The sequence below is a fragment of the Lichenostomus cassidix genome, chromosome 12, assembly GCF_008360975.1.
Source record: "Lichenostomus cassidix isolate B80296 chromosome 12, HeHo_3.0, whole genome shotgun sequence".
Taxonomy (NCBI): domain Eukaryota; kingdom Metazoa; phylum Chordata; class Aves; order Passeriformes; family Meliphagidae; genus Lichenostomus; species Lichenostomus cassidix.
Window position 1 is genome coordinate 11,390,481 of NC_139493.1, and position 20,467 is coordinate 11,410,947.

General features: G+C 47.9%; 1 protein-coding gene across 2 annotated transcripts; it reads right to left on the bottom strand.

Annotated features, from left to right (window-relative positions):
- Positions 1-213: 213 nt before the first annotated feature.
- Positions 214-20,282, bottom strand: COPG1 (coat protein complex I subunit gamma 1). 2 transcript variants are annotated; one of them, XM_085072621.1, is made up of 24 exons: positions 20,161-20,282; positions 16,619-16,671; positions 15,752-15,832; positions 15,583-15,654; positions 14,706-14,785; positions 13,737-13,812; positions 13,488-13,580; positions 13,069-13,155; positions 12,762-12,919; positions 12,024-12,157; positions 11,386-11,453; positions 10,458-10,646; positions 9,915-10,010; positions 8,304-8,547; positions 7,854-7,929; positions 7,451-7,554; positions 7,213-7,338; positions 6,749-6,817; positions 6,249-6,391; positions 4,592-4,763; positions 3,563-3,660; positions 2,121-2,259; positions 1,093-1,191; positions 214-500 (listed from the first exon to the last, which is right to left on the bottom strand). In XM_085072621.1, exons 1-24 carry the CDS (start codon positions 20,186-20,188, stop codon positions 370-372), a joined length of 2,616 nt encoding a protein of 871 aa, XP_084928747.1. In that variant the 5' UTR covers positions 20,189-20,282; the 3' UTR covers positions 214-369. The 2 variants fall into 2 exon arrangements, with proteins under 2 accessions (XP_084928747.1, XP_084928746.1); XM_085072620.1 differs by lacking the exon at positions 20,161-20,282 and adding an exon at positions 19,101-19,300.
- Between the last annotated feature and the right edge of the window lie 185 nt (positions 20,283-20,467).

The following is a 20,467-nucleotide window of genomic DNA, read 5'->3' on the forward strand; positions in this document are numbered from 1 at the left end:
CGGAGCACCGAGCGCCGCGCTCCGCCGCCGCCCGCCCGCGGGGAGGGGCTGGAGCCGGGGGCAGGGCCGGCCCGCGCCGCGGAAACGCCGGTCCCGCCCCCAAACAGCCAGGAAGAGCCACAACACGGTTTTATTGGAACGACAGCGGGAGGAGGGCAGGGAACGGCGGTCACGACGCGCCGGTGCGGGGACAAAGCGCGGCGTAGCCAGAGCTTAAAAACATGGTGATTTTATAGCCAGAGCCCCAAGTACAGCTGTACTGCAGAGAACACAAAAGATGCTGTAGTGACCGTGATCCCTATTCTGCTGCCAGAGAAAGAAGCATTGCCCGCGGGGGCTCGGAGTCAGGACAGTCCTGGAAAGGGGGGTTTATCCGACAGAGGCCATGATCACATCCACGGGGAGCTCCTCTGCGCTGCGGGCCGTGACCTGCATCGTCACCGTGTCAGTGAGGACAAGGCGAGACCGCACCAGGAGGTCATGGCCACCTCGGAACACACCTGGAGAGGAGAGGGGGAGGAAGGGGTGAGCACATTGCAGGCTGCTCTCCCCGGCAAGCCAGAAGATGAACACTACTGCTTGGCACAGGCAGGTTTCCCACAGGTATTCTGGCAAATCGTAGTACTGGGCTAGGAGAGACCCTAAAACAGCTCAGTTCCTATTCATTATAACATACTTGGGACTCCTGCTACTGTAAAATCCATGAAAGCAAAGTGTAAAATAAACTCCAGCTGAGAAGAGATCCAGGCATGTCTAAGAACTCTGGTACTCATCTGTTCTGCTGGATAAGGCTGCTGTCTTTCCCACACCACACTTACTCCAAACCAGGACACCACAGGTCACGAAGATAGCAAATTCCACCCCGCTGAGCCTGGGGCTGATCCCAACATCCCCTGCACCACAGCACCTTCTCTGATCCCAACACTAGTTGCTCTGCACAGCAGAGACAGGAATCATGGCAGGAACAAGCCTCCAAATCCAACCCGGAGCACAGTGGGCTCCATCAGAAACTCCTGCCCTGATTTTCAACAGGCAGCTCCCTGTGACCTCCCAGAGCTGATCCTCAAGCAGAGACCTCACCCCACAGCTCACCTGCCAGGTACAGTGTGTGAGAGTTCTTGTTATCTGGCACTTTATCCGACCGTTCACAGGGTTGCATCCCCAGGAACTTCACAATATTGCTCACTGCCTCTGTTAGAAAAAATAAAATGGGCTGTGTGTCACAGGGGCACATAAAGAGCACCTAAAGGTGACTCAAGCCCTCCCTATTGTTAGAGTTCATGTTCCTTGCCCTGAGGGACACACACCATCAGTCAGAATTGTCATTTTGAAGGCCACAAGGACCACAAAGTCAACACACAGAAAACCCACCCCCATGGGAGAGTTCTGTTGTTTGGTGCAGCAAACGTGCAACACACAGAAGAGGGTGAATGAGTCAGACAAGGGCAGAAGGAGAGTGCAGCTGGCTGCACTTACTGCACGGCCTATCAGCCTGCTCATTTCTCAGGAGACATGGAAAGGAAGGAGATACATCTTGCAGGAGACACAGGTCTTGAGGAGAAATATGAAAAGGCCTCAGAGAGAGTATTTCAAACCCCAGTGGGCTGTTCAAGGGAATATAGAGATGGCTACAGGACAAGGACACCCTGCTAAGGCATCAAAAGGACTGAATTTTCATAGGCTTCTGAGTAAAAATAGAAGGACTCTTTAATACATGATGAAATAGAACAGGGCTTACCCCACCAACCTCACGTTTTTTGCTGTTTTCATTTTTTCTTACTAGTCTCAAAAAGAATGGTGGGAGTTCATAACTGAACTATGGGCTGTCTGCTTGGACAAGTAAAGTACAAGAGCAAAGCAAGATATTCTCTCGCCCCCACAATTCAGCCTGGTCCCCACTGTTCCCAAAATACTCACTCATTCATTTTTTTGAAACCTGAACTAACTTACTATAACAGTAACTGTAGCTCCCTATTTAAAAGCTGTGGTGTCAAGATTGTGAAAGGTTTTGCCCCATTAGCCTTTCTGTGACAGATCTAAAGTGAGTGAGACTTGGCCTCTGGACTCTGCCTGTGAGAGAGAAAATAAGAGCTCTGCTGTGCTCACACACCCTTCCTTACCTTCAAGGGTTTTAATAGCAGATAAAGTAAAGGTCTCTTCCTTTTCAAACTCATCACCCACTTCATCCCAGGCTGCTCCAAAGTTTGGCTTCAGAACTCGCTGGATGTGATCAGCCACTGTTACCTCCAGGTCTTCAAGCTGGTGGTAGAAGACATTCAAGTGAAACGTAGTTGTTCTTAACCCTGTTCTCCTCAGAGTGTACTTTAGACTGGACTCCCTGAGATCAGAAAAATGCAGAAGACTGTCTCCACTTCTGGATTGCTACTGAGCAACTGCTAGGCCTGAAAAAGGCACTGTGATGCCATTTCCAGGGCTTACAAACCAGGTTCCTGCTCTCAGCACAGCCGTTGGCCTGACAGAGATCAAAGCACTGAAAAAATGGCCAAAATAGAGGGAAAAACAAAAGCTTAGAAATAGCTGCTTGAGCATTTGCTTCCTTGAAATGCATATAAGCTTGTGTTTTGCCTTTCTGGCTGATCATTTTGTAGGCTGGTAAAGTGAGCCACTGTCAGACTTGCGATCACCTAACACTGCCACAGTGGTAGCTGAGCTGCTGTTGTGATTGCACCTGTGCAAGGCAGAACCAGGCTTGTCCCTTCAGAGCACATATGGAAGGGCAGGCAGTGCCCTGCAGGACACCAGCCTGCATTCATTCCAGCAATTGCTGCAGGAAAGAATCTCCTCCTGACTCTAACTGAAACACATGGAAGAGTTTGTTTAAGTATCACTCAAATGCCTTGGTGACTGGTAGGAAGCTGAGAGAAGGGTTAACCTTGCATGCTCCATTGAGAAAAACCCTCCCCACTCCTTCTGGAAAGACAGTGACTCACTGCACAGCAGTGCCTCTGATCAGATTCACAGCAGTGACAGGCAATGCATAGAAAACAGTCTCTGGAGTTAACAAGCCAAGCTGAGGCTGTGAACAACATCCCTTCCTCTCCAAGGAAGAGAGGTGCCTCTGCAGCACCACTGGTTTCAGCAGTGCCAGTGCTGGGGAGGGAAGAGTTCCACCTTCCCTAGAACAAGAAAAAGGATAGCAACTTTCCAGTGCCAGGCAAGCCTCTAGACAATTAACTGTGCCACTACGGGAGCAACTCTTGGAAAACAAAAGATGCCCAACAGCCCTCTGTCTCCACAACCCTGAGTGTGTCATTGTGGAGCCCACAGGACACAGTCAGCCAAACCTGGAGGATGCACCATAGCCTCCCAAAACATACACCTGCGCAGTCAGGACAGAGCAACAGGAGAATACTCCCAAGTGAGACAAAGCAAGCTCTGCAAACTCCCGTCTGCACCAGAAACAGCAAGACCTCCCTCTATGTGATGCTGCCCACTTCAGTGTCAGTGGTCACATCATTGCTTGCAGGGATCTGAGTTCAGATCACAAAACCCCACAAAATGACAGCAGTTTCTGTGATCAGGTACATGCCAAGCTCCTTACCACATACTCATCCTCGTAACCCTCGTCGTCTGTCTCACCCGTGTTGGGATCACAGTCCTTGACAGTGAACTTCATCATGCAGCTGAATGTGCAGGCCACTGGAGCAGGGAGGCGAAGGAAAAGCTCTCATTACCACCACTACCTTGCAGTAAAACAGGACTGGGAGGTTTGGGGCAGCCTTGCTCTCCCTGTCACTGTCAGCAGCACAGGCTTTGCTACTGACCTAGAGAGAGCTCTCTGACAGTTTCTGTCTCTCAAGGACAAGCTATTTCTTTGTAATATTAAACAAACAGTGATAAAGACAGGCTCATGATGGTTGTACAAGACCATAATCCTCAGATCGAGTGCTATTACTAATAAACCTCACATTGTGTTGGGAATACTAACGAAACATGTCCCACCAGCACCTTGCGAAGAGGCAAGATCCAAATCTAGGGATCGGTTCTTGGGCCTCTGAAATGAAAGCCCCTTGCACTGCAATGCTGCAGCTCATTAATACCACTCAGCTGCGAGAGGAAGCGATGAGTCATCCCTAGAAGATGGGTACTGCTGAGTGAACAGCAGCAACACAACAAGAGAGCAGTTCCAGAGCACAAACCAGGGAGACCAAAGCGCAGGTAAAGCCTGGTTCATGTGGCAAACAGGGAGGGGGATGCTCAGTTCAGACATCCTTGAAATTCTAGCGGTTTGTCTGAAATACCCCTTTGCTACTCAGCGCATCTGGGCACTCACAGCCCTTTACAAGCACCAGCCTCCCCACATCTAACACAAAGAAAGGCTGAAGGACATGCCAGGGTGCATGAAAGACAACTCATCTGCCAGTTCTCACAGCCCAATTTGGCAGTACTACAGCACAAAGGAACCAGTAGAAGAGAAGGAAGGCTTGAGAGCCCCCAAAACAGCAAAAACAAGTCATGCTCAGCATCACTCAGGGCTGCACCCACACACAAGCTATAAATATCTGGCTGGGATGCAAGGTAGAATGTGTGGGGATAAGCAATACAGGAAAAAAGAGTGCAGACTGTTTACCGGCTGTCGGATCCTCTTCAGACAGTGCCACCAGTGTGTAGCAGGTACCTGGCTGGTTGTACACCAGGGTTTTGGCAGGTACATAGCCAATGACCTCATACCCCTCTGTTGGCTCCATCTGCACTGTGACATTCTCCAGGATCTGATCGTTCAGGGTGTTCGTGCAGTCAAACTAAACAGGGAAGGGGAAAGCAGAAACAGCTTGAAGCTGCTCACTACTCATCAAAAAGCAGACTTAGCTTAGGCACAGTATGAGCCTGGTGTCAGCCCATGAACCCCCAGCTCTCTGTGTTTCCATGGTGCACCTTGCTATCAGCTGCCTCATCACAGAGCAACTTGACTAAAAAATGCTCATTTAAATGCCTTAGGGGAGAAACTAAAACCCTGCAGGAAATCCAGTGCTCCAGCAAACTTTTTTTTTTTTTTTAAGGAAACAAGAATTAAAATGAACCAGCACACACCTATCCAAGGCCTGCCTGCTACAATCCAGACAGGATCACAAATTCAATGAGGGCAGGGATGTGTCAGCTTCTGCCTGTTTCAGTTCACCAGCTAGTATGGAAGTTTTTCCTCCAATATCCTGGATGGTCATTGCTGGGATGACTCTTTGCTGTATGGAAATGCAAGTACTGTGTTGCCTATATCATCCCACTACAGGACACCGTGACTTCAAAGCAGATGGAAAGATGACCCTTTTCATGGTTCAAACTAGGGACAGCTTGAGCAAGTTTCAGCAAGCTTGATGTTTTCAGCAAGTCTAAACTTGCTGATCAGACGTCGTTCCAACTGCAATGCCAAGTCTCTTAAGCTCATACAATTGCATCTGGTGGATGGACAACAGAAACAAAGGTCAACCCCTGTGAGGGCTGTGTAAGCAGTTCTGAGCCTTGAGGAAGGAGCTGGCTAAGGACAAAACACTGCTGCTCACAAGCTAGCAAAGGACTCACTGTGCCTCCAACTCCCTGAGGCCCAAGCAAGGGTACTGGCACATCAATCCTAAAACCTCACATGCAACAGCAGGGGGGTACAGCCAAGACCAGGATGTACAAAAGAAAGCACCTGTGCTACAGGCTAAACCAAAACATAGCAGATGAAGAGCTCTCCCCCACTGGATGCCTTTCTTGGGCACCCTTTTCAGCTTCTCAGATGTAGTAAGCTTCACTCTTTCATGCCCAAAGCACGTGCCTGGGGACTACAAGGAAAGAACACAGCTCCCCTTGCCAACTGCTCAGTTGCTCAGAGAACAGCCCCATCTAGTGCTTGTTGGATTTGACTGTACCTGTAAGCACTGTTCACCCACACGTACATACACCCACACACCCACCCCGTTATTAATTTTCTCTGGGGCTCTGCTGCCATGGATAAGAAACTAAGGACTACTCATTGCAGTGTTGTGTTTTGAACACCGACTGTGGGTGCTGCTTCTCTGGAAGTGTTCAAAGCCAGGCTGGATTGAGTTCTGAGAAACCTGGTCTAGTGAAAGGTGTCCCCGTCCATGGCAGGAAGCTTGAAACTAGATTATTTTTAAAGTCACTTCCAACTCAGGCCATTCTATGATTCTATGCTATTTGTGAGATATGTCTTCACAACGAAGCTTTTAGCTAGTCAGAAGCTTGTTTTCCAAGAGTCTTCAGCACCACACCCCACAGCTACCCACCTGGAACACCATGTGGTTGACAAAGGTATGCTTGGTGCAACGAACCACATACTCTGTCTCCAGCTCTGTCAGGGCCACAGGCTCTGGGGAAGACTTGAAGAGTGGCCCCAACCCCCGAAACTCTGGGATGGCCCCCAGTTGCTCTGAAATAGAGGACACAAATTACTGCCTTCCTCAAGACACAAGGAAGTGTTAGCAGTTTCAAAGTCCTTGCTTCAGCTGCCAGAAGCCACTAGAGACAGGAACTATCCATCAAATACCCATAAACATTCCCTAGAGACTTTAAAATTAAAGAGTCAACCTTTGTTCACGTCTACTGCAAGACAGAAAAAAGAGAACTGCAGGCACCCCCATTCTCCATGAGTGAACAGTTGACCTTAAATTGGGAGCCCATGCCACTCCCTGCATGAATGTGAGAACAAGCCAGAGGGGCTAATCCAGGCTTAGCATGAGCCAAGGGTCTCACACATGGACATAAGAGAGGCCTTGCATCAGTTTACCTTGGAATATTTCTTGCCGTGTTGCTGCCACCTTCTCTGGCTGTTTCACTACAGCAACAGGGGCATTTTCTGTAAAAGAGAAAGTAAACAATCAAACAAAAACAAGCCCAAAAGATTTGAAGGTGAAGAGTAAGAAATTACTAATTCAGGAAACAGATCAATGTCTGGAGAGGGATTTGACTAAGGAAAGGAAGGGAGCTCATTTCTCATTCAATATAGACTAGACACCCGTATTTGGCTTCCTAAGCAGCTTTAGAACTGCAGCAGCTCCAGTGAGGATTGCCAGCTATTACTATTATTAGCCGTTGGACTAACTGAAACATTAATGTGGGAGCAACCAGATTTACAGGCCTTAGTCTTTCCAGGAGAAGCAACCCCACAAAATTCAAATAGGATGGAGCTCAGCAATTCCCAGCAAGCCCAGTGCAGGGAATCACTAGCATTCAGGGAGACTGGATCCTCACCTGCTCTTTGCTCAACGACAGGAGCTGTTGCCAAAGGAACAGATTTCAAGTCAAAAGGTTTCTCAGAGGGCTCCAGGGTGTACTGATGCAGAGCCCTCTCCAGGCCAGGGATGGACACTGTCAACCCTGGGGACAGAAGGGACAGGTCACTGAAACCACAAGAATACCAAGTCTTTAGTTTAACTCTCGTTAAACCAGAAAAGAGGTGCAGACTTGTTTTAAGGCCTTCCTGCAGTACCATTCAGGATGTAGCCAGCATTGAGGGCCTTCTGCTTCTGCTCCAGAACGTTCAGGTAGAAGGTGGCTCTGTCTCTTACTTCATTGTCGTCATCCATCACACACCTGAGAGAAAAGTAGAAAACTTTCTTCAGAATCCACATGACTAAGACACCTAACAGGGCCAGAAAAAACATGCCATAGGGAAGATCCAGCAATTTCCTAGTAATTGTATTAGAAAAGCAATAATCTGCCATGCACAGCTTCTGTCCACTTTGTGGTGCTGAATGCAGTGGGGATCCTATCACAGGATCACAGGTACCCCCTGCACCTTCTCATACCCACAGCTACAAGAGACTAGACAAGCTCTCAAGCAAACAGCACTTTTCACCCAGGATGTTGAGAAACCCTGAGGCACAACTGACCTTTTCAGTAACACCAAGATACTGGGTAACATCTCCTCATTCTGAGCTCCAAATTTGGCCAGGGCACTTACAGCACCTGTAGCAAAAGTCATGAAAACAGAATTAGAAAGCAAAGAAATCAGCTGAAGCTTCCTCCATTTCCTGGTTCAGATCAAATGCCATGTCAGAGATGCTACACTAGTAAACTGTGTACACTTGTAAAACTGTGACTAGAAAGAAGCAGAGGTATTACAGTGAAGTGCCTGCAAACCTCTGTCTAGTTTCAGAGTCAGTGCCATTTCTCAGCCACAGGCCACCTCTTTCATCAGTACTACTGCAGGACCTTTACTGTGTAAAATTATCTGCTCAGGCCTAGCGCAAATCACAACCCACTAAAACAGAGGCATTCATACACTATGGTACCCTGAAGATCTGTTAAAGGGCATAGAGCTTTCCAGGTCTGGCACTTACCTGCCCGGACTTCTTCATGCTCCAGAACAACCCTGTTGTAGATGAAGCGAATATATTTGGAGGGGTTGTTGGTTTTGGGCCCTTCTTGTCCCAAAAGGTGGAGAATACGAGTGGCCAGCACAGTGAACTCACAGTCCTCAATGAATTCACAGAGGTGAGACAGGCCTGTCTCTTTGCTCTCTGAGTTCTCCTCAATAATGCTGATGATGCAGTCCACGATGGCTCTCTTGTATTCAAAGCCACCCTGAGGAGCAAAAGGGAACTGCTCAGCTGGAAATCTCCAAGTATTTTAGAGACTCTGAGCTAGCCAGACAGGAAAAACATTCCTTTGAAAAGGTCACTCACACTCAGTGCTTTTTAATGTGTGTTTGAAAGGAGAAGGGCAGTAATTCTACCCTCACTTTTGACCAGCTTTACCCCCAGAGGGCCAGCTAATATTCAAGCTCTCTTGCCAGCTCCCTTCAGAATGGCTGCATTGAAGAAAAAAGTCCTAAAGGGAGTAGAAGAATTCATCTGCCTGAAGGGTTTTTATCTCCATCAAAATCCTCTGCTGCTAGAATTAGTGCTTAAAAACAGCCATATGGGAGGAGAAAAAACCCAACCCTCTCCCCTTTAGCACTAGACATCTGAGGATGAATCACAAGAGAAATGTATGAAGGATCATATCTGCCACAGCAGGACGCAGCAAATAGCTCTATTAGTGTGGGATGATAGGCAATCAATACCTCCCCAGGTACAGCCACAACCTGACATGCCAGTAATGTCTGGTTATCTTCAGACATTATTTACAAATGTCCTCAATACACACTGGGGGATTAAACTGCACACTATTCTCTGCCAATTAAATACACAGTGCCAGGCATTTGGATCTTTCTGGAGCTACTTCGGATTAAAAAAGCTTTAAAACAGAATGGTTTGAAGTACAAAACCACATTGAAAATTATACCATCCACCCACAGAAAATCTGGGAAAGGAGAATGGTCCATTTTTCACAGGAGCAAAATGAGATGCTCTGGTTTGTTCCCAACTGAGAGGCTGTAATGGGCAGAGAGTGATGTCAGAGCAAGCAGTGGTGCCAGCTGTGCTGCAGGCATGTTTGCTCATTTAGAAATGGCCTCAGCAAACCTCTGTAAAGCTGTCTTTCTGCAATTTATGTCTGACTAAATACAGAGAATGGTTATAGGTACTCGTGATCCCTTCACTGCCATAGCACAGACACCAGAACAAAAGTGGTCCCATGTCATCAATAAATAGGTTGTTACTGAATCTTTGTGTACAAGACAAAACTTCTTGGAATTTGCTGTCAAAGTATAAAAGAAAGCTGGTTCAAATGTGAAACACACATGGACTGCCAACAGATCTGCTGTTGCCTGCATTTGCTTTGACAGTTACTAAACACCCAGAAAAAAAATAAATCAAAGAATGAAAACCACACTAAAAATATGCCTGGCAGTATGCTCATAACTATTGTGCACAGCTGGGCATTTCTGCAGTTAGACTGAAAACCTTTTAAAGAGAGGCTTTAACTGCACAGCCTGATCAGTAGAAGCCTGACACTCACAGAGACTGCTGTTCCCAAACAAGGCACACATAGTTGTGCTGTAAACTTACCTCCTCCCGAAGCATAGTGAAGAGGAAGTTCATGAGGACGGCATGTTTGCGAGGGTACTTCTGACACAGAGCATTGATGGCCTGCACCACTACCACCTGGAGGAAAAGGGGGCAAGTAAAAAACAATTCTGTTTCACCAGGCAGGAAAAAATAGCTGAATTGTGTCAATTTTGAGCTGGTCCCTAGCGTGGAAATTATGGTTTTGTCTTTACTTATTCAACAAAAGCAGTTCCAGGAGGTAGTCTTAGGAATTGGAGGAGATGGATCTTTACACACTGGTCAGCCTCTAAAGAAAGCCCACACCCACTGGGAAGAAGAAAGATTCTCAAAAGGCATCTCTCCAGAAGAGAGCATGGGACTTCAGACTTGTAGGACTGAGGCATGGCTTAGGCAGACAGCCTCAAATTCTTTCTCCTCCCTGCAAATATTCTGCTGCTTCCGGAAGCAGCTCCATGCAGGTTTAGAGCACATGCACAAACATGGACAAAGACCGTGAGGTTTCTTCAGGAATCTGGGTGACCCTCCCTCCTCCCACTTTCTTACTTTGAACTCATCTGATATTTCTGACATAAAAGAGGAGATCTGCTTCATGAGCCGGTCAATGCTGCTCTCACTGCCAGTTTTCAGCAGTGTGGTGATGGCCAGGGTGGCTATGCTGCGGTTGGAGTCTGTCACGAGGTTCTCCAGGTCCAGATTACAGGCAGTCACAGCAGATGGGTGCTTCATGGCCACCTGCAGCAGCCAAAGAAAAATGAGAATCCCTCAATAGATGCAACGTGTCCAGCTGGAAAAATCCAGCAAAACTCATTCCTTCCCATAGAAGTAAGTGGTACAGACTATACATGAGGGATATCTCAGAGAAACAACTAATCTGGAGTTAAGGCGACAAGCTCTTGTTTCCTGCAGAATTGCACCCCTTGCTGGAAGAGAAGCAGTAGTAATAAACAATCTTTTACTATTTTTAACTCTCTCATCCTCCTCTATATAGTAAGAAAAGAAAGCTATGAACTACCAACAAAAAATCAGCCAGCCTAGCTGTGCAAAACAGCTCTGTGGGTGGAAGCACAGCAGTTACCAGACACTGCCATTCTCTCTTTTTCTTTTATAGAGTTTATAAGGTGAAGTAAAAAGCTGGAGCAAAGACTGCCACAGTGCAGGCAAGCAGCAGCATCAAGGTTAGATCCCTGTTTAAGAAGGAGCTTCCTCACCATGGGAAGCTCAGAAGCCCAAGCAGTAACACTAAGACCAGTGACATTCTAAAGACCAGTGAAAATAATTGTGTTGTGTTTTTTCTTCTGTAGTGCTCTTTGAAGTTTTATTCCAGTCGGAAAGCAATGAAATGTAAGGCTGTAGCCTGAGACAGAGGTTATTCACACAAAATCATCACATAATCTGACCCCTTTTTTCTTCTGAAGTCTGCACCTCCCTGCACATGAGACACTATTGAAGCTCCCAAGAGATTGATTCCTACCTTGTTGAGGGTACGGACGGCTGCGTATCTCAGTGCTGCTTTCGGGGAGCTGCAGAACAGCTGCAGAACTGCAAGGTGGGAAGACCAACAAAGGCAGATTTTTGAGACACTCTATTATTGAGAAGCATTTCATACCTAAAACAAGAGCTTCAGTGAAGAGACATTGCAAGCATAAGGTAACTAGAAACACGCCTAAGAAGCAATTGTACCTTTAACAGATTCCTCCCTTCTCTTTGTCCCCTTTGCCTTTGTCACATGCCTGCTGACAACTAACTCTTACCTACCTCCCTCTTCCACAGTGCTGCTATACTTTGCTCCTTGTGAAAACCAAATTCATCACCTTTCATCTTTCCTACTTAGTCAATTTGAACTGCTGTTCTCCATTTCATGCAAACCCTGCTTCTTTCCCAGAACTGACCCAAGAAATAACCCACACTTGAACACACCAGGAAATACCTTTACAAGAACAAAGCTATTGGTACACATCAGAGGCTCTCAGTGGCAGCATAAACCAACAAAGGATACAGCACCGTAACAAGCCTGAACCTACACAAGGTCCTTGTTTACTGGGGCAATCAGCAGGTGTCACCACTGCAGGCTCATAATTCCCTTGCTATGGCCATGAGCACCACACTTACCCGAGACAGCCGGAGCCAACTCCTTGGCAGTGCAGTTGGGCAGGTTAACGATGGCAGATGCAGCTTCATACACCACCATCTCATGCTTGTTTCTTAGGCAACTCTCAATGAAATCAAACAGGGGGCTATCACGGCTAAGAAACAAAAAAACCCCACAAGAATGAATTAAAGCAAAAGTACTAACAGAAATTAAGAATTCAGTAGCAGAAATGGGCAGGTCCCATAGCCCATGGAAAGGTAAAGGCAGCCAAAAATCCACTTTGTCCCTAGACATTGCAGTGGTCAGTATACTGTACTACTAGCAGGCTTGAAAGTCAGGCTACCTTCTGATAAGACACCCTCTGCCTTACAGGCTAAAGGGAATCTCCCTCAACTTTCACACAGTGAGAAATGACTGTACACACCACAACTCTTATCCACCAGGAAGCCACACTGCATACATGGTGGATAAACAATTACAGATGACAGAGAAAATGAAATAGAACAAAGAACAGCTATGCAAAACAGTCCAGAGAAACAAGACAGTATTTGATATGCAAGCAAGACTCACAGAAGCCATCTCAAAACAACCATGAAGACATTTTGTATTTGCTCTGCTCTCTTTTACCCAACAATAAGAGGGTTGAAGTTGCACGCTGCTCTCCAAAGACAGAAATAATGAGATGGCAAGTGAGCCTGCAAGAGGAGATGGAAGCAGGACCAGGAAATTCTTTCAGCAGGGCAAAGGAGCCTGCTCACCTGCCAGCCTCCTCCTCCAGCAGCTTGCTGGCTATTCGGATCATCATGCAGTAGGCAAATGGGGACTTGAGGCCATGGCGTGTGAACTTGCTGAGCATCTTGTTGACTGCCAGGCGGTCGTTCTTTCGCACGTGGTACAGCAAACCCAGAGCATGATACTGTGCAGGGAAAGAGAACATCACAAACCCACGGTGGGTTCTTTCCCCTTCTGTCCCCTCTGTTGCCCAGGGCACCTGGCTGAGCACCAGCAATTTGCTCCATGCACAGCTGCTGCTGGCTATTCCCCTGGTGTCAGTGGGTGTCCTACCTGCACCATGATATTGTCACTGGAAGCTGCCTCCTGAGCCTCGTTCACCCAGCGCTTTACCACATCATAACTGGTCTTCAGCAAGTGCTGGAAGGAGATGAAGCCACAACAACCCATGAGATAAGGATGGAGGAAGCTTTGGGAATTCCAGGTTATATCAAGAAGCAATGAGCCTTCCCCATGAGTATGCTGACAGCAGCAACTTATAGAAGAGCAAGGGATCAGCCTGCAGAGACCTGGCCATGCCAACTGCTGCCTCAAGAGGTCCATGATCTCTTCCAAAGCCAGAGTCAGTCTCTCAGTTCACAAAGACAGGAATAGCAACAAAACCATGAAACTTCCAAGATGCCCAGTCCCCCCACAGATCACTGCTTCCCTGCTTGACTGTCCCTCAGGCCAGTGCTGCAGGGAGTACATACCAGGGAAGACACGAGAGCAGAGCTGGACACACTTGGCACTTTGTCAACAATCGCCTGCTTCATGTAGCGCTCAATGGCCTGCAACATGGTACTCTGCAGGAAGAGGGAAACAACAGATGATATGGGAAAGCTGTTAGGAGTGTGAAAGGGGAGATGCAAAGGCATGAAAAGCAGAGTGGAAGGAGGGATGGAGTACAGTAGGAAAAAGTGAAGGGCACAGAGCTGCCCCAAGGGAAAAGTAGCACTTACATCAGTGATCTGACAGAGTGCTCTCACAGCGGGGCCTCGGTAATTGTCATCCTTCCCAGTCATGTCTTTGGTTAAGCTGGGAAAACAGGAAGCTCTCAATACTGCACTCCTGAGATAGCAACTCTCAGGTGCACACACAGTGCACACAGAGCAGCAGGCAGCCAGCATCACAGCTGAATGCCAAGCAGGCAGCTGCAAGTCTCAGGCAAGTCCCATTGGGGTAGGAAGGCAGGAGGAAAAGATTAATACTCAGGTCCCATGCCCATCAACAGGTTGCATGGGCTCCTGCTCACCAAGTGAGGCTGAAGCACACACACATACCCCTGAGGCACTTGTCTTTCTTACTGAACACTCATTCCAGTGCTCTTCCTGGGGTCCTGGTCAGTGTGAGACCATCTGTGAAGGGCCTGTAGTTCATCATATTGCAGCACTTGAGACTGGCTTCTGTTTCAGCCCTTCACAGACCCTATACCCTCAGGCTCCTGACTCCCCAACAGGGCATTTTACTGGGATGATCAGCAATTCAGCAATTCAGGACTCACAGAGGGAATTTTGTTCCCTGGTGAAGCCGCATTCTGTGCTGCTACAGGAGCAGTAAATCCTTGTCTACCTGTTGGAAAGCCTTGGGATTTATGCCAGAATTCTTCAAAAAGCTTCAAGGCATTCAGATAGGAGTTAATGAAAAAGCCTTTGCAAAAGGGGAAAAACCAGCAGTGCTGCCATATCATGTAACCAAGAGACACTCCAAAAACCTGTGGGCATGGGATATGGGGACACAGCACATTTGACATACATCACTACAAATTCAGTGTCTGTATTTTAATGGCCTTTTATAAAGGAAAACCTTTTCCTCACCAAGGGAATACCCTGTCATCACCCTACTTAGGGACTACAGTTATCTTCAAGAGGCTGGACAGACATTATTGGAGGACATGACAATATTACAGCAAGAAAAGTGAAGTGACCGACCTGCTAGTAACAATGATCACATCTTCTGCAATAGAAGACATCTCTTTGATAGTCAGGTAACACATCCTGCGAAGAGTTGGCTGGCAAGGAAATAAGCAAGAAAGACATTAGCTGAGATGATCCCGGATAGGAAAGGATCTCTGTTTTCTCGCTTACATAATTTTATTGTGAAGATCACAAGAACCTGATACTTTCAGAGAGCCCCACTCCCTGAGTGTAAAAGATGTACAAAATCCATATTAACAGAACAGCTCTTCCTCTTCTAAAACCCTCAGTCTCAGGGTGTGGCCATAGAGATACCAGATTTAGTTAGATCTACAGTTTCATGTTCCACCTGCCATTCACATGAACAAGGAGAAAACCTTGAAACCATTTGCTGGTTTTCTGGTTGAAGGCATTATGTTGCTTCAAAAGCAAGAAAGCAAACAATTTATATTCCTGATTCTGGGGGTTTCCACTCTGGTCTCATGGTTTTAATGCCTTGCAGTTTGGGGGACGACTAATGACAGTGCTACTGCTGTGGGTAAGCACTAACTCCCATCCTCCTTCAGGACATGCAACTGCTGACTCTCAGCAGAATCTTTTAATGCTGGACACAAAGCACAGTAAATTCCACCTGCCTAGCACAATCTCAAGATTTAAGCAGCAATTCAGAGTGAGGAATCTCTGCCTCAAGAGCACAGCATACTTCAGTTAAGCTGCTACCAGATCTGGAAAGGGCTAGGAGCTGATCACTATTTCTAAACTTTCACCCTACTCTTTCCACTCAGATCACACACTTTCAGACAGAACAGAAAAAGCTGATTGTATAAAAATGCGTATCTCAAGGGACAACTTGTCCCACCAGGTAAATACAGAAAACAAAAGGCAGACTTACATCATTGGACTGAAACAGCTTGGTCATAGCAAAGAAGGATTCGGTAGCTTCCATGACACCAAGGTGCTCCCCCTAATTGTTTGGAAAGGAGGAAAGAAATCCTAGTTATCACAACCAGCTTTGTGCCTGATGCACATGTCTGTACAGATGTAGATTTTCTCTCTCTTACCTGGTTTATGAGATACAGGATCTTGGTGAGGATATGAGCACATTTTCGTGGGTTTATGGGAGTCTCATTAAACACTCGAGCCTGGAAACAAAGCACAGACAAGGACTTACACCAACACCCCCTTGCAAACACTGTCCTGCCTGGTCTTGGCCAGTGACAAAAACAACACATTGTGAGTGAGGTATGGCAAGATCCTTAATGACTTTGGATCAGATTTCCCCTTAATTTCTGTTAAACATGGAACCATTTTAAACAGCTAGTTTTGCAGTCTGGAATTACAGTTCCAAGAGCAATAAAGGTCTAAAGGCCAAATCCTCATCACACTTTCACCCACACAGGTCTGGATTGTGTGCTAGCTAAAACACCACCCTTCCAACAGAATTTGCTGAGGCTACAGGAGCCAACACCATTCCCAACATCACACGCAAACGCAGAACACAGAAACAACGGGGGCTGGGGATTGAGATGCTCACCTGCTCTTGAACAGAATGGCATTTCTTCAGAGGAATTTCACAGACTATTTAATAACCACTCACACCCCTCTCGTTAATTTTATCATCCACAAGACATTTAGGGTGTCCAAGGCAAATTTCCCAACCTCCCTGTTTTAGGGTGAGTTTTCCTATACAATTTTATTTCTTTTAATACTATTTATAGTTCACAGTCTTTAATTTGTTACAAGACCATTTCAGTCTTCTCCCTTCATCTGTCCAATAATAAAATAAGAACTGTTGCCCATTTCTTTCAGAGCAAGCAGGACTGTAACAAGCCCTCACTTCCTTGCTGAAGTTCTCTAGTGATCTACTCAAGAGAGGGAGAGACTCTGTCCAGAGTGGGGTACACAGAAGAGATGGTCTGAAGATTTACCTCTTGCAAGACTGCACTCTTCTCCAGGTGCTGGAATGGGTTGGAATTCCCACCTGCAAAACAAAGAGAGAAAAGTCTCTCCAGGGATAGCGCCATGGGAAAGCAACTATTTAACCATGTCCATCCTTTAAAAAGCCTGAGCATTTTGGGGTGATTTTTTTCATGAATGCCAAGCAATCAGAGCACCCTCTCTGAAGTAATATTAATTGGATGCCTTCATGGCAGTCAGGGACAGGAGAGCAGACAGGACATTCTTCGATTTGTCATCTCCTCCAGAAGTAACTGACTGTGAGCTGAGGTAAATGGAATAGCTGTAAAATAACTGTGCTCCACTGTATCCCCAAAGACCTATTTCCAGCCCCTGGGCTGGGAGCTTGCTGGCAGTTAGAGCATCAATAGGACAGGCCTAGAAACAAAAGCTTAGACAGAAAGAGGTATTGCTTGCCAGACTGGTGAGTCAGGAGTGTTTTACCCCTCCCATATAAAACAATCAAAGAATCCACCAGTAAGGTATTTTTGGCTCTATCACTAATTAAGAGAACAAGACAGCAGAGTAGATAGGCTGGACACAAAGTAACCTTCATTGTTCCACTTAACAAAATAAATTATACTAAATAATTAAAACCCCCAGCAATTAAGGATGAAATAATTAAAGAGAAAAGCACTATCATTCTGCATAGTTTCTTTTAGATCGCCTCCCAAGCTTTGTGAGCCGCAGCTTTTCAAAAGCTGCTAGCTATTGATAAGCAGGTTTTAATTAGAACCTATGTTCAGCCTGGCTCTGGAACAAAAAGCAGCCTTTTTCAGGGTTGTTCCAGTGCTTGTTCCAAAGCCTGACATCTCCAGAGCCCAAATCTGACCTGATCCAAGCCTGAAGCATCCTAGGCTGGTGCCAGGAGCCCTTTCTCGAGTAAGCCTTACATATAAAAACAAACACATCTGCACTCTGGCTCCTTCCTGGTTCATAAACTGCCCTCCTCTGGCTCAGGAGAAGTTTGCAAAGGCAAAAGGTGGCTGAAGAAAACACAGACTCTTATGTGAGGTTGAAGAGGTAGAAAAAAAACAAGGAAAAAGAGCAAAAATGTCTCTAGTATGAGCACGTGAATGTATTCAAAAAAGTCTCCCTAGCAGGACAGTATTCCCATGGTCCGGCATTTCTACAATCCTTAAATCAGCCATGGACAACACAGCATCACCTCTTCATCTTTCATAGCACTAAGAATCTTGAAATACATGGTACATGGGGTCTCAGTTCTCATAGCACCCTGTGTCAAAGTATTCTGCCACAGAGAGGGAGAATGATGCAGGGAGGGCAGAGGCTGTGTGTTCAGAAAGCTCTTAATATTGGATAACTAACAACAATTTATTCTGATTTGTAGAGAAAGAGAATTTTGTGCCCAAAATAACACGTCAAAGGGAGTGGGAGCAGCTCATCCAAGGCTAGTTAAACCAGCCGTGGAAAGCAAAGACACAGAAGCCAGTTAAATGGATACTTGCATGTCCTGCCAGCCCTGGCCGTAGGAAACGTCAATACCTTGAAGGGTGTGGCAGGTGCAAATGAAGAACAGCCCCCAAAATTAAAGCCAACAGCAATTCCCCTCCAACAGCTGCCTCTCGCTAAATTCTCTGTTTATCAAGATGCCACTGGAGGCTTTGGACAAGGGAAACAAGGGCGAAGCATTTAATGCATATTAAGATAAAAAGCAAGCACAGTCACACCAAACAGTCACCAAGATTTAAGCTGAATCAATTAGCTTCAGGACACACTGATTTGTTATGCACAGCAATCTGTGTAGAAACCTTCATAGGAAGATGAAAAAGATACTACAAGGCTCAACCATGAAAGGAAACACTGTCTTACGAAGCATTGTTTCCACCTGAATTACACACCACATAAAATGTCAACCTCTTCCTTACTAATCAGCCTAAAGTTTTGAAAAGTAAGGCAATCACTTTGTGTTTCCTTGGTACTCTCAGATCTCCTGATCCACTGAAAGTAGCAGTGATTGTTCTGGAAGAGCAGACTTCATGTGTCAGAAAAAGTGCCACAAACTATGAATTGGATTCTACCTAGCTTTAGCACCTGCTTTGAGAGCTGGGCGACTGCGAACAGGGCTAATATGCTCAGTATTTAGTCTCAGGCACCTGGTGATGTGGCAGGTAACCCCGGTGTGCTACGCCGATGTTTAGCTCCTGGCTGCAGCTGTGAGAAGACGGCAGCAGACTGTTCCAGTGCTTCCACAGAGCTTCCACAGTGCTGCCCGCTGGGCTCTGTGCACACCAGCCAGCCCCCGCTGCCAAGCTGGCACCGAGCCTCCCCTCACAGCTCCCTTGGTGGTCCCCCAGTCACATCTTCCCCCGTACCCACAGAAGGGGTCCCCCCACAGCTCCCCTCATTCCACAGGAGGGGTTACCCCTTACCAATCCCCTCCGTACCCACAGAGGGGTCTCTCCCCTCACAGCGCCCCCGGCCTCCCCTCACCCGACTCCTCGTCCTTCTTGTCGAATTTCTTCAGCATGGTGCTGCCGAGCGGCCCGTCGCTGCGGTCCTCCCGCCCCGTGGCAGTGGCAGTCCCAGGCCAAATCCCGATCCCGATCCCGATCCCGGTCCCGGTCCCGGTCCCGGACCCAATCTCCGTCCCGGCACCGCCCCCGCCTCTTCCTGCCCCCGCCCTTTCCTGCCAGCCTGTCACTGTCACCGCAGACGCCGGACTGCGCAGGCGCAGGGCCACCCCGGACGTGGCGCGGGGCGTGGCGCGGAGCCGTGACTGACAGGGAGGGGGCGGGGCCAACGGGCAATGGCGCGCTCTGATTGGCGGAGAGGCGGGGCAGGGCTAGAGGGTTTGGGGTCCGCGCTGGGGGCTGCTCTGGGACCACTGGGATTGGAGGGACACTGGGGACACTGGGCCTGGGGCAGGAGGCACTGGTACCAGGGAAACGCTGGGGATGGGGGGAGGCACTGGGATCCCTGAGGGGACGCTGGGCAGGGGAAGGGCACTGGGGAGATGATGGGACACTAGGGGCAGAGGGGGCTGGAGCATGGGGGCACACTGGGGTTTGGGGAGGACAGATGGTAAACTGGGGCAGAGCACTGGCAGGTTCAGTGTCCCAGGGATAACTGGGGGCGGCAGGGGAGAACCCCTTGCTGGAGATGGACAGTTGTCACCCAGGCTGCCTGCCCTGGAATGTCCCACCTGGATGCACCATCTCTGGCAGCTCCTCCTGTAACCCCTGTCCCCACTGCTGCTGGCACCCTGTTTGTACCCTGGACCACAAACTCAAGGCTCAGCCCCACAACACACACAGAGTGGGCACAGGGGGTTGTCTCAAGGGGCAGGCACTGCCTGGACATTACCTGAGCCGCAGGTCAGCCAGGGATGGCAAAATACCTGTTACCCACCTTGCAACCTCACCCCAACCCACCACCTGCTGGCACATCCCTTCCTGAAATCTGTACCTCCCATGGAGTGTGGGGTCAGCCCAGCTGCTTCTGCCCCTTCCGCAACGCCAATGCCCACTCCAGGGTGAAAGGGCTCACTTACCCTGCAGCAGGTACTCATCGAAGAGCATGGCCGTGTCCCCCACCAGCTCCAGTGGACCCCCTGCAGGTGTCCCCTGGCCTCTGCCTCGCTCACACCACCCTGTACTTTGTACAGGGCGGCTGCACTCTGCTCTGCACTGCTCTTATCTCCCAGCTGTGCTGAAAGCAGCAGCTCCCATGGAAAAACACGATGTCACTGTTGTCCCAGAGCTGCTGTTGGCTCCCAGGGCCAGGGGCTGGCTCTGCTGGTGGTGCAAGGCCTGACACCCCTCATTTGGAATTGAATGACCTCCAGTGCTGGCCCTGGC

Excerpts from the sequence above, each read along its gene's own strand:
- COPG1 (XM_085072620.1), bottom strand. The coding sequence starts at position 19,137 with ATGCTGAAGAAATTCGACAAGAAGGACGAGGAGTCGG. Across the intron at positions 7,339-7,450 it reads TGCTGGCTACATCCTGAATG|GGTTGACAGTGTCCATCCCT; the intron begins GTACTGCAGGAA and ends TTCTGTCCCCAG. Across the intron at positions 6,818-7,212 it reads TGTCGTTGAGCAAAGAGCAG|AAAATGCCCCTGTTGCTGTA; the intron begins GTGAGGATCCAG and ends TCTCTTTTACAG.